The sequence below is a fragment of the Nuphar pumila genome, chromosome 6, assembly GCF_984573655.1.
Source record: "Nuphar pumila chromosome 6, dmNupPumi1.hap1.1, whole genome shotgun sequence".
NCBI lineage: Eukaryota > Viridiplantae > Streptophyta > Magnoliopsida > Nymphaeales > Nymphaeaceae > Nuphar > Nuphar pumila.
The window spans coordinates 19,754,271-19,768,953 of NC_143254.1; the positions used below are offsets into that span (position 1 = coordinate 19,754,271).

The 14,683-nt window shown below is 39.2% G+C and overlaps 1 protein-coding gene across 1 annotated transcript; it reads left to right on the top strand.

Moving 5' to 3' along the window:
* The first annotated feature begins 305 nt into the window (after positions 1-305).
* Positions 306-10,724, top strand: LOC149834221 (uncharacterized). Its single transcript, XM_090011282.1, has 5 exons — positions 306-830; positions 9,405-9,441; positions 9,596-9,832; positions 9,910-9,957; positions 10,050-10,724. Exons 1-5 carry the CDS (start codon positions 529-531, stop codon positions 10,449-10,451), a joined length of 1,026 nt encoding a protein of 341 aa, XP_089867408.1. The 5' UTR covers positions 306-528; the 3' UTR covers positions 10,452-10,724.
* Positions 10,725-14,683: the final 3,959 nt, after the last annotated feature.

Here is a 14,683-nt window from a genome sequence, read left to right on the forward strand (position 1 = left end):
CCATCCATCGGATGTGTGGACAGCATAACAAAGACATGCGAGGCCCATCCGGGAAAGGACGATGGAGCATCCACCTGTAAATGTTCTCCGTTGTCGTTCATCTTGATGATGGATGGTATTTAAGGTTCCTTGAACGGTTTTCTGTGGCCGTGGATTTCGACACCAAGAACTCATCTGTTATTTTTTAAATACTTTAAGGGCAAATCCGAGAACAAAAAATTTAGACATCCCCATTCCCCCCACCCTATCTCGCTTCCCTATAAATAAAAACTCGTCCCTTCTTCACGGCCATCTCGGTGGAGAAGTAGACTAAGTCGAATCTCTCTCTCTCTCTCTCTCTCTCTCTCTCTCTCTCTCTCTCTCTCCGAAAATTAGTTAATTAGTCATATTTCTTTTTTCCAACAATTCTCTTCTTGTTCTTCTCAGCTGCAACACAGATTTTGAATTTTTGGATGAGTTTTCCTTTAACGATGAAGAAAAAATAAAATAAAAAATCGAGTAATGCTCTGGTAAGGAGGGAATGAGAGGATGGGGGCAGTGACGTCGACGATCGCGTCGAGGCTGGCGTTCTTCCCGCCGAGCCCGCCGTCGTACAGGGTGGAGTCGGACGGCGAGTCGGGGAGGCTGTACCTGTCGGAGATCGGGCGGAGGGACGACGTCGACGTGCACATGCTGAGGACGAAGAGGGGTCAGGAGATCGTGGCCGTCTACCTGCACAATCCGGCAGCCAGCGCCACGCTGCTCTACTCCCACGGCAACGCCGCCGACCTCGGCCAGATGCTCGACCTCTTCATCGAGCTCAGCGTCCACCTTCGCGTCAACCTCATGGGGTACTTTCTATTCCCCTCCTTTTTCATCATCATTATTATTATTCATGAGAAAATGTTGAAAAATAAATTGTATCCTATCTCATCGTCCAACCGATGCATTTCAACGGCTAGGATCACATGTTGGGCAGAAACTTGCGCGTTTTTTTTTTCTTTTTTCTTTTTTGATGGGCAGGCTGAGTGATAACCTCGGGAAATTCCAACTCGAAACCCCTTAATTACGATAATGCGACCTTACGGTCCCATCTGCACGAACTTTATATGATCAATTTGATCCAAAGGATGCATATTCGATACATTTCGTTTGCTAAGAATCGTATCTCGATTGGTTTTGACATAAAAATGCAAATCCTTTTATTGTACATTGTGGGTAGCTGATTTTTTAAGCTCTTAGGAAAACCTGCTTAACAACACAATGGCAAGATCCGAAAAGCAAAGAAAGTACAAAAGCAAGCGGTTTTTGAAAAGAGTATGGTACCGCTTAGTATAGCGTTTTTTTTCATACTGTTATACAATAATAATAATAGCAACAATTATTATTATTTCGGCTTTGAAATCAAAAGTTAAACTTGTTTTTTAGATCCTTGCACCATTGAAACATTTAGCCTTCTATGACTCCAAATGAATCCTAGCCATGAACTATGACACTGAGCCATGGCCAATCATGGCTTAGGTTCGCTTAGTCGAGCTTTTAGTGTGGGTCCCACATGAACCAATGTATGGTTGATCCGTGCTGCAACTAAGATGTGGTTGTTGTTTTTTTTTTTTGGTCATGCTGTGGGCTTCTGCCAATTGCCATGATTGTCAAAGGTCTGTACAGTCAGAATGATGCTGATCTATGTACCTAACATTTGCATCATGATTCATGACCAAACAACCATAGCGTAGGGTTGCGTTGGTGCGGGGGCCCACGGGAGCCATTGTTACTTCATTGTGACGGATTGATGGTGCAACTAACTAGATGTGTGGTCTTTGGCTATGGTAGGACTACCCCGCCTTTATTGGCATAAGGGTAACCAACCACACACTAACCTCTGTATGGTTCAAATGACCCTAAGCCATGCACCAGGCCTTGACCCATGACCAAAGATAGCCTACACAAGCACCCTAATGCCAAGTTTCAATGTAGTGCAGCCTTTGGACCGTGGTAGCGATGGCTGGCATAAGAGTACCGCCTTGGCCTTCATGGTTCGGAAGCAGATCAGGTCATGCTGAAAATGAGCGTTTTTGCTCATGCGGACATCGTGGCCATCCAATTTGCGTTTTAACAAGCTCAAAAGTCAACAAAACCACGTGGCATTCATCCAAAATGCAAACAGACGGCCACGATGTCCGCATGAGCAAAACCGCTCATTTTCAGCATGACCTGATCTGCTTCCGAACCATGAAGGCCAAGGCGGTACTCTTATGCCAGGCCTTGGCCCATGAACATCCACAACCTAGGGTCTCTTAATGAAGCTGGCATGGGACTTACAAGTAGGGATACACAACAAGCCCAGCTAGCTCAGGCTTGGCTCGGGCTCGGCTCATCCCATAAATGAGCCAAGCTTGAATTGAGCTCTGAGGCTCAGCCGAGCAAACGAGCCAAGCTTGATTGGCCTACCGAGCTCGATAAGGCTCAGTAGGCTCAATAAGGTTCGGCTCGTATTATATTTTATATAATATATCATATATATATTAAAAAATCACCCCTGCCCAGCCTCGAGCCCCCACCCCGCCTCTCTCTCTCTCTCAATCCGGACCAAGCCTGGGCCAGCTCTGTCTGTTATCGTCAAAAGTGTGAAACACTGAGTGACCCGGGCTTGGCTCGGGCTCAGCCTGGTTAAGGCTCGGCTTGGTTCAGGCTTGGGCCGAACTTGAGCCGAGCCTGTACACCGGTTCACGAATCACCAATGCCTGAACCAGTATAGAGCTCAGCCTCATGAACCGAACCAAGCTCATCCCGGGCTCGACACAAGCCGAGCCTGAGCACCATTTTACGTGGGCAAGCTGAGCTTGAACATGCCAAGCTTGAGCTCGGCTCATGTGCATCCCTACTTACAAGCACCATATACCCCAATGTGATTGAATCCATGTTTCAACAAGGTCCAGTCTTTCAACCACACGGTCGGCATGCCCGGATAGGGTATAGCCCACCGCAGTCTATATTTAGTTCAAATTATCATAAATTTTATGTACCAGCCCTTGACCTACGACCACCCACAGTCTAAACTCATTTAGTGGACCTGGTGCATCAACCACAATCGCCGTATTCCCTAATGTGATGAATTCATGGTGCAACTAGATGCAATATTTCAACCATGGCCTGCATATATATGCACGTAGGGTGGTACCACGGCACCGCCAACCAAAGTCTATGCAAATGACACCAACCCATGTACAAGCCCTCGATCTATGACCATCCATGGACCAGGGTCCCTTAGTGGAGCTGGTTTGGGACCACAACCACCATGTACCCCGATTTGATTGATTCATAGTGCAACAAGATGCAGCTTCTCAACCATGAATCATGGGAGGCACGACTATCAGGGTACAGATATACTGGGTCCATATTGCTCACATGACCTCAAGTCCTAACCTAGTGTACAATAGTCATTCACCTATAACGACGTGCTACCCATTAGCACCATGTCTGTTGTTTGAATGGTTCATGGTCAAATACGTGGACTCATCTAACCAAACTGGGTGGTAGGCCCTACAAGAACCATGTATACCTTCTGATTGGTCCATGGCGCAATTCAAAGGAGAATAAAGCTGCACTCCGTTTTTTGACCATGGTAGTCATACCAACATGGTCCAGTAAGTTTGTACTTGTTTGTCCATAGTTCAGAATGATCCAAACCCAGCGTACCACCCTCTGACCAACTACGGGCCCATCACCCTGACCACTTTGTCTGTGCACCACATGCACTGTTCATATGTCCATGCTATGGGGACATTCTGAAAAGTGCTGCACTTTCAGAGAACACCATTCATCTTTGAGATGGATGGCGTTGCATTTGTTTAGCACCATCTATCTTGAAGATGGGCAGTTGCCGTGGATGATTTTGATTGAGTTTTCATGTAGCAGCGGCCACACCATCATAGTGCTCTTACTTTTTGTTTTACCTCTCCCTATACAATGTAAGTGTGTGACTGGTTAGTTGGTGTGGTGAGACCATAAGGCATTCTTGCACTGTGAATTTGGGTGGTCCTGCGGGGAAAAAATATCACGGAATTGGGTAGGGTAGGACGGGATTGCATTATTTCAGCAAAGGTTCTAAGAGTCTATTCCAGCCAACTTTAAGATCATTAGAAGTAAAATTTTAGACATTGTTTATCCGAGGCTGTTAAAGTTTAAGACACTAAAATACAGGTATAACGCTAAATCCAACTGTATCTAGCACTCTTTATCTATTTCAAGTCTTTTTTTCTTCTTCGGATAGGCAAGCTGGGGGATTTGAACCTGAGACCCCTTGGTTATGACAGTTCTACTTAACCATACAGCTATCTCGATCGATCCCCATTCAATCTATTTAAGCTGAATATTAGTTTTGTTAATTATGGGCTTCTTTGAAGCTACTAATGCTCCGACTATCTAATAGCCTTACAGCTATCTCATTCGAAACCACCACTTTGGTTGGAGATCCTGTTATGTGCTTAGAAGTGCCACCCTGACTGCGGCTTTGTTTCAGTGTTTGTATTTTGAAGCAGTCTAATATGGCATTCATACTCTTAATTTTGATTGTTTTTTTTATGACAAGGAACCCTCGCCGAGAACCGGGTCACTTAATGGGCCTGCCCCCTGTGAGGTAAAACCCAGGTCGGGTCACTGACACTAAGGAGCCTACCAGTTAAAGGCACATATGCACCCGGTGGAAGTCGAACATAGGACAAAAAAGTCAGCACCTTCTCCCCAAGTCCGCTGCCACTGGGGCGACCCAGGCGGGTGCCTTAATTTTGATTATTAGCTTTTAACATGCATTCAAGTGTCATGGACCTCATATCCATGCATTGCATCTGGCATGGGATCCATGCTAATACCAACAATAAACAAGCACCAAAAGCCTCAAGGGGGGTTGGAGTAGTGGGGTGGGGCCTTGACCGCTAGACAGGCAGTCAAGATTTGATTCTCATGGGTGTCACCCCTTTATGTCAGCCGATGCCCAGCATAGGTCTCTAGGGGAGGGGGTCCTAGCTTCGGAGTTTTAAGCTGTTGGCTTGACAACTGCAGGTATGGCAAGCTGAGCCAGCGCGACCAAGTCTCTGTGCTAGGTGCAGTTTCTTCAGGTTATAAATAAAAAAAAAAATACCAAAAATAGCATCCCATTAAAGTTGGAGATCTGATTCATATTTCAGTTATAATTCACGTCCCTCGTGTTGTCGGTTGGGGGAGGGGGGAGATGTTGGGTCAGTAATACACCTATCTCTAATTCTTGGATCCCAAACCCTAGTTTGAGATCTGAGCATTCAAGCACACCCTTAGGGATTGGTTGAGCATGTTGTGATTGTACACTAACATGTCACGGCCATATTAAAAAAAGGAACGAAGGAATGTACATTTTTTGTTTCTAGCAAAGCACAGGAAGTTCGTGCTTAGAAGAAATGATCAATTGGATTATCTTTAGTTATGTGAACACAACTTGCCTAGTTTTTATAATTTTTAAACATCCGTATTATTAGATTCTTATTTATTAATCATCTTATTTTACTAGATAACCAGGGGATGACGGGGTTCAATAATTATGGCCTACCAAACTGCCGAGAGTTAGAGCCATACACATCCCCACAACTAGACATGTTCTTTGAATGGGGCGTTTTCCCCATGTCTAGACGCACTAGGGTTATAACTTTGATGCTATAGTAAATTTCAAAGTGCCTTCAGGTTTTGATTTCTTACAATTTGTTGGAAAGCTGAGGACAAAAAGAAATTTCAGGAAGTGCATGTTTAGTTTCTACCAAGAACCTAGCTTTCTGAGCATCAAAAAAAAAAAAAAAAGAACCTAGCTTTCCAGTATTAAGAAACACAAAAACCCAGGAAAAGCTCTTTTTATATCATTACATCAAAATGAAATCTTAAGGTTAACTAGTTATCAAATGACAGAGAGTAGAATAACACTCATTTTCAAGAAGCCCATTGTGGTTATATTGGATAGAACACAGATCAAGTGTGGTAGCCATGAGCTGCAGATATTATATAGGATCAAACACATTGAGATGTTGGAGATGTCCATCTCATAGTGTTATGTGACGCAGGCATTAATGAGGTGAGCAAAAGTGGGTTCAGGTCATATAAGCCAAGCCAATCTTCGTAGCCGTTGATTCTTCACCTTCTCAGAAATCAAATCTTGTGGTGTATTAGACATGATAAAGCCTCTTAAGATAATAAATAAACCATGTTAATCATATATGTATGGTTAGATGTAAAATTTGGTGCCTAGATTGATACAAACAAGAGTATGTACCAACTTACAGTATCATGGTACTCAACCATTATATATATATATATATATATATATATGATAGTCTTTTTTTATAGTCTCTCAATGATTATATACAATATATATAGGGTGCTTTTATAGTGGTGATGTATTAAACATGATAAGACCTAACATAATAATTAAATCATGCTAGGGGTGTCAATGGGTCGGGTTTGACTCGGACCCAATCCGTACCAAAACCTATAGGCTCAGGGTTTGGTGATGAAAAAAAGAGGTTAGATTAGAAACCGGGTTGGACCCAAAAGGTCCAATTAGTATATGGAGCTGGGTATGGTTTATGAAATTTCATACCAAACCCAGGTGATAAAAAATATTATTTTATCAGGTATGAACCGGGTCTGGTTCATGTAATCCTTATAGGGTCCGGGTATGGTTTTTCTTATAGCAGACCCGACAGGATTCAGGTCCAGAGCTGGTACCCGTGTCTCAAAACAGATCTGGGTTAGGACTCACCTTGGTTTCGAACCAGATCCGACTCGTTGACACCCACAAATCATGCTAAACGCATGTGTATGGTTAGGTCTAACATTTGGTGGCTGGACCCATACAAACAAGAATGCGTACAGCCGTATTGTATCATGCTAAACCACCACTCACCATATAATTCCTCTCTAGAGAGAGAGAGAGAGAAGGTTGACACAGCTTTGTGGGTTAACAGTGAGTTATTGTTTCTAAGCCTGAAATGAGCTGCATGATTTTCAGTAAGCAAGGTAATGCTCATTAAGCATACATTAGTAGATGGTTTCTAATGGCACCAATTGCCACCATCGGAATTAGACTGACATGCTTGTCTTTTACCTGCTCACGTCCGAAGACAGACCGTCAAACTTGTGAAGAAAAAAATCACCCAATTTTGAGGTTCATACAACTCTGCAGCTTATCCAACTTTAGTGGACTGGACTTCCCCCTCTGCAGTTTCAGTGGTTCTATGTATGCAAGTTGGTTCCTTGTTTGTATTTTGCTTCCTTTGTCCTTGACTGCTTTCTTCTTTTGCTTTTGTGACCACAATCAAAATGTGACATGTTGGTGATTACGCATATGCCACTGGTCACTCATATAATCTCCTTTTTCATATTTTACAAAAAAAGATACCTTTAGCAGTGTGCAGCGCAACCGTCATTTGATTGCCACATGTTTGGCAGAACCTGCTACTATAATGGGTTGCATGCTGGACCCATCCACTAAGCACTTGTCTGCATCCACAGTGGATTTCCAGCTACATAATTTATATCGGTTACTCAAATATGGCAAAAGTAAAGCAACTTGTTACTTTCTCACATCTATATGGAGTTTTTCAAATAGCCTCTTTAACAAGATCTGTGGCATCTTAATTTGAAAATTGACCTCTCTCTCTCTCTCTCTCTCTTTATATATATATATATATATATATATATATTAGATGCCTACTAAAGTTAGGAGCTTACTGTGATTAAACAGGGTTTTGAGGTATTTTTTGCAAATCTAACCCTCTTGATGTGTTCATGGATGATTTGCTAGAAAACAAAACTTGGATCCTATTTTTTTATTAAAAACATGAATTTTTTGGCTAAAATGTTTTTAAAAATTATATACAGTCGATTTTCAAACCTTACAAGAACTACCCATGTGTCGGGATCTGATGATATAAAAGTCCATTCTTATAAAATCAAGTATGTAGAACACATTCTATGGTCAGATTTGAGAAAAATAAAAAAACCCTTCAGATGCCTGGCAGGCTGCAACTAACAAATGGTTAGGGAAGCCTCAACATGCCAAACCCCACTTCTACCTTGATTGAAATGATGAATCAAAATACCCAACAAAATAATTGCTAATGTTATCTCTTGTTAAAATTTTGCCTATGCTACCTAGGTAACCTAAGTGCAAGCCTACTTATTAAGAGCACCTAAATGATTAGGCAAGTATTTGGACAGAGGGGGACCAAGATTGGTATTTTAAAATTGATTTTTTATATTGTTTAAAATATTATAAGCAGGTTTTTATTCTGCATTTTGACATTTAAAATATTCCGTTGTTTAGATGTTTATTTTAAATAATTGTTTTCTTTTTGGGTCTCTAAGTGTGCTTAGGCGTTCAACTAGGCTCCACCTAGCGCTTTCGACTACTGAGCTTTGTACTATGACAAATAAATAGCTCCTAAATTAGAAAGCTCTCGGTGACACAGACAATGATACCTAATCTCGAGGAGTTGGTTTCCATTTTCAAGATGGATGGATTTCATCAAAATAGAGGTTTGGCAATATGTAGGTATGAGAACTATCCAGTCAAAAGTGCAAGTAAATTTTTATGCAAAGCATGCCGTATTCATTTCATTCCAATTCAGAAAAATAAGATATTCGTGCTCTTTGCTTGAATAAGATAGACATGGAAAATGCACTCTGTTGTTGATGAATCATCATGTTTCTTACTTTATGTCCCAACTGCTAGTATTCTGCTTCATCTCTCTTTCAGTAGGTGGCAGGAGCTTTAACCATTTTTGCATCCTTATGCAATTTGCCTCCATTCTTGTTTGAAGCACCAGTTTTGGGAACTGATGATCCAGATAGCAGATTGATATTCTGCATAGAGACTACTTTCTGGGACTCAAGATTGGATGTGACATTATTTCCATCCCATAAAAAGACACAAACTTAGAATCTGATTGATATTGTGCAAGTTCCTGTAAATCATCTCAGCACTTAACTATGCTCTTATTTTTTATTAGCATCAGAACTTGAGGATTTTGCTGTCGAGTTTGAAATGATGAACTGACCCGGATCAAATACATTTCAAAACCACTTAGTAAATCCTTGGAGTTGATGAAAAGTAGTGTGTAAACAAACATAATGTAAACTTTGGTTGACTTTAGCTAATGTCAAGCTCATTCATCAAGTGCAATTATGATCCACGTCAAACTGTTGTCCAAACTTGATTTGGACGATAAAGTTGGAATGTAACTAAGATTATTCAGATCAAGTTGGCAGTTGAGGTCACCCACATCTTGGTGCAATTTAGATATGGGACATCATCTGTATTCATCCAAGTTGCTGAAGTCCTTGAAGTTCTTTTCCCCGAGATTTTCTAGATGCTGGTAATCAGTAGTATTCATCTTTTGCAGGTATGACTATTCTGGCTATGGGCATTCTACTGGCAAGGTGGGTCATTGACATTTATAAAATCAACAACATTTTGAGATCCTGCAATTGCATAATCCTGGTGATTTTGCAAATTCTACTGGTCTTTTGTATTTACAGTGTAATGATGTAGTTAGCTCCATGCTTTTCTGACTCTAAATTTTCCATCCAACAGCCAAACGAGTACAATACTTATGCAGACATTGAGGCTGCATATAAGTGCCTCAAAGAGAAATATGGGGTTAAAGATGAAGATTTAATCTTGTATGGTCAGTCAGTGGGCAGCGGACCAACACTAGAGCTGGCCTCCCAACTGTCAGAGCTGAGAGCAGTGGTTTTACACAGCCCCATACTCTCAGGTCTAAGAGTATTGTATCCAGTGAAGCACACATACTGGTTTGACATATATAAGGTAGCTTATGAACATTTATATCATTTTCTAATTATAGGCGAGCAATGATTGCTTAATGTTTTTTCTGTTTCTTCCAGAATATTGATAAAATTGGCCTTGTCAATTGTCCAGTTTCAGTAATTCATGTGAGTAATCTTCACTCATGTATTTGTGAAATATTTGCACATTAAAGCATTCAGTTCTTTGCATTTCATCCAAGAGTAATGCTGAATTTCAGGGAACAGAAGATGAAGTAGTCAACTTCTCACATGGGAAGCAACTTTGGGAACTGAGCAAAGAAAAGTTCAAACCCTTGTGGTTAGAGGGTGGTGGCCATTGTAACCTTGAGCATTACCCAGAATACATAAAACATTTGAAGAAGTTTGTGGCAACTGTTGGAAAATCAAAGGCCAAAAGAAACAGCCCAAAAGGCACAATCACAAAGTCAGAGCATGCAAAAAGTAGTAACGTTGTGACAGAAAAGGATGTGCAAGCAGCAGGCTCAGAAAATCCAGAAAACTTGAAAAACATGAATAATCAGCAGGATAAATCAAGAAGAAGCAGTGACAGAAGAGACGCATCATGGGCTGGTGCTGAACTGGTAGGAAAATTTAGACGAAAAAAGGGTGTGCTTAAATAATTCAAATCTGCACAATAGAGGGCACTCTAGTAAGTTGATTAGCTTAACCATCTAACCAAAAAACTCAAATCTAATTATTTTTCATGTACAATTTCGTCTGTATTGTAACATTAAAGTATGTAGAAAGCATGAAGAGTTTTCACTGGTATTAAGAATATAACAGTGGTTCAATTATCACAAAATGATGACAACTTTATGAGACAAGGAGAATGACCTATTCAATTCTTCTTGGCGGTGTATAGTTCAGGTCCTTTCTATCATGACTAATTTATGTATGATGCTGTTACTGTCCAAGGCCCTCCTTTAAGGATAAGAAGTTGCCCACAAAATTTTTTCACCTAATACATTTAGAAATATGATGTTTGCTTCATATATTGTTATCACTAAACATATTCTCGTGCATTTTTAAGGAGAGCATATTAAAAGATGTCACACGTTCCCAAACTGTAACTGATATATGTGCCTTTTACTCGTTATAAAACTACTTACATGCCTCTGGTGGTGACACTTAAGGTATTGCAACATTATCAAGCATTAACATTCCTGAGAAACAGTGTAGCGTTGGAAAAATGTAACTAATTATGATCATTTCTACAAAAAGAAAAGGTTGTAGACTTATCCAATTATTCATTATATACTTAACATTTTATTTTTATCTAGCTATCTTTTATGCTTTATTTTATGATGACATCATAGTACCTAATGCAAATGCTATTTGTTCAATTCAAACATAATTTGAACATAAAATAAACCAGGAGATATTTGGAGACAATGAAAATTTCAAGCCAAACTAAAACTCCAAAATAGTTTGGTTCCCATGCAGGCTGGAAAATGAGACAAGCCACTCATGGTTCAGCTTGTGTTTGGCCTGTAAGGAGCTCATTCAAACTTGTGAATTATACTCGGCAAGTTGAACATGAACGATGGGTGTTCGGCTCAGCTCAGCCCGTATATGTCATTAACTAATAATAAATATATTTTACGTGCATTTTATATCATAGTGTAGATGGTTGAAGTGTTTGGCTTGCAAGCAATAAGTTTAAAGTTCAAATTCTATTGATTACAGCTTTGAAGAAAATGTACTATTTTGTGAATGAGCCAGTTTAAGCTTCGTTCAATAAGTTTAGAGTCCAAATTCTATTATTTTCAATTTTGAAAAATGTTTTTTTTTGTAAATGAGCCAGCTCGAGCTCAGTTCGTTTAACTCGGGCTCACCATGAGCTCGAGCTTGGCTCAGCTCACCACAAGAACAAGCCAAACTTGAACACCCTCTGCTCAGTTTGTTTGGATCCTTTACCAGTCCTATCTGCATGGGCCTCACCATGAGCTCGAGCTTGGCTCAGCTCACCACAAGAACAAGCCAAACTTGAACACCCATAAGTATTTTACAGCTTTCCTAATAACCTTCCTCCTTTGAAAGCTTTAAGGGGCTAGAATACCAGAAAGAACCTCTCTCTCTCTCTCTCTCTCTCTCTCTCTCTCTCTCTCTCTCTCACACACACACACACACACACACACACACACACACATATATATATATATATATATATATATATATATATATATATATATATATATATATATATATATATATATATATATATATATATATATATATATATATATATATATGTGTGTCTATTGTGTCACCCAACCACCATAACTTATGGTGGTACACCCTTGATTTATATAGATCATATCTCCAAAAGCACAAACTAACCTCTGGATCATGCTTAGCATAATCTATTTATTATTTTCGGGTATGTCTTGTTCGATCACATGAGATTCATGTCCTAATACACTTTAGAAAGTGAATCTCACTTGAACAGTATCCCAAAAGCAATCAAACATAAAACTTTTTTGGCACAAAACCCTAAAAGTAAACCTAAAAAAAAGTGAGTTCGCACGGAACCCAAAAGTGAGATTTAAAAAGTGAGTCACATTTATTTGAGATTCACTTTCTCATGAAGTCTCATGAGATTTTGAAAGTAAATCTCTTTTGAACTGTATTTTCACTTTTCAAAAACACAACCAAACCTACCCTTTGTTAAAGTATGTATTTATATATATATTCTTAAATATAAAAGAATATATATATATATAATACCCAACATGACCATTTTGGTCATTTCATATCATGTAACTAAGTCGGTCCAATAGGAATAGGTTAGTTAGTTGTTTTTATTTTTTCTAATAATGTAATTAAGATAACCTTGAGGGGCTTTATGGGAAATACCCATAGAGTCATTGGAAGCTCCCAATGGCTATGTTTATAGCCGTTGGGAGCAATCCCAACGACTCTATGGGAGCTCCCAAGGCTCCTTGCCCCTTGTGTTTTTGTGTATAAATAAAGACACATTGTCCCCATTTATTCTATGCGTCTAGCTAAGCATATTATCAATAAAATCCTCTATTTTTTGTATTTGTTGCAAGCCCTAGTTGGCTTTTGTCCCTAGTGGACTTGTGGTTGTGCACATTGAATTGTGCTTTTGTATGCCCTTAGTTGGCTTGTATTTATCTTTCCCTCATTTCATTACATGGTATCAAAGCCATAGTGCTCTTGATCTTGTGGAAAGTGATAAAAAGTGTTTGTGTTCGTGAAGAAGCATCCAAAAATATTTGTGTTCGTGGTGCTTGCAAGTGGACATATTCTTTCACACTTTTCTCTTTCTCCCTCTCTATCATTCAAAATGGAGCATGACCACAAAATTAATCTCTCCTTAAAACTCAATGGTACCAACTACATGATGTGGGCCTTCACTACGTGCAACAACTTCAAAGGAAAGAAGCTTTGGAGATATGTGATGGACACGATTCCCGAACCTCAACTCAAGCTCATCAAACTTGAAGGAGGTTAAAAAAAAGCTCTTGAAGGAGATATTCGATCTAAAATTATTGAAGATCATCAATCAAAAATAAAAGATTGGGAGAGTAATCATGCAAAGATACTTGCATGGTTAATAAATAATATTGAAATAAAAATTTGTGTTAATATTGTCAAATTTAGGAAAGCAAATAAAGCTTAGTTGTTCATGAAAGGCATGTACATTAAAAAAAGATCTTGCAAAAGAAAATTAGAACAACCAAGCAAGGAGACATGAGTATCCATGATTTTTAGTGCATTGTCCTCTCTTTGGGATGAATTGACACTTTTAGAGCCTAAATGGGTGGCCACCGAAGATGTGAAACTTAGGCAGGAACAAATAGAAAAAAGAACAATTTTTCTAATTTTTGTATACATTAGCCCGGAGTTTGAACAAGATCATCTCTCCTTCGTAGGACATCTTCACTTCCTTAGAAAATTGTGATTGCCAAAGTATGTCAAGGGGAAACTCGTCTTGGCATGGCTAAAAGAGAAGATGAAGTATTGGCCGTATCTAGGCCTGGGAATAATGTTAGAGCATATAGACCTCTAATTCGGGAGGCAAAATGGCTCATAGAACAATAACTATGGAAGATCAAAAAAGTCAATTTATCATTTTTGTAATGAGTACTGTTTTGTCCAAAGCTTAGAAATAAAGTGGCTTGTGTAGAAGAATCCACACCGAAGAAAGAGGAAGAAGGCAAAAGTGGAGGTGAACTAAAAGACACTCTTTGTCAACTAACTATGACGCTTCAACAAATGCTCAAATCTTCTACATCGAATGTCGTCATTGCCTCCTCTTCTTATTCCAATGAGTGCTCATAGATTCTTGACTCGAGAGCTTCCTTTTATATGACCCCACATGAGATTGCCTTGTTCGATATATATATATATATTAACCCAAGTTTGCCTTGTGTTTCTACTGTCGATGGAACATCTTTAAAAATTAAAAGTATTAGAAATTTAGATTCTAAAAATTCTTAAAAAAAAATTGTTCCAAAAATTAGAGTTATTCCTAAGTTAAATTTGAATCTTTTTTATGTATCTCAAATTTTCGACCATGGATGCAAAATTTTCTTTTCATCTAAAGGTTTCTTTGTGCAAGATCTCTGGTTCGAGAAATGGATTGGGCAACGCCATAGGAGGAGAGATCTCTATTTCATGGACAGTTTATCTCTTCCATCAAAATCTTTTTGTAACTATATCCAAGATAATGATATTGAAACTTGACATAAAAGACTTGGACATCCAAGCTATTCAAAAATGTATCTTTTTCCTTTTAAGAAAAAAAATTATAATGAAAAAGATGTAGTGTGCAAAGATTTGTATACTTGGCAAAATGAAATATATTCTTTTTCCAAATAGAACT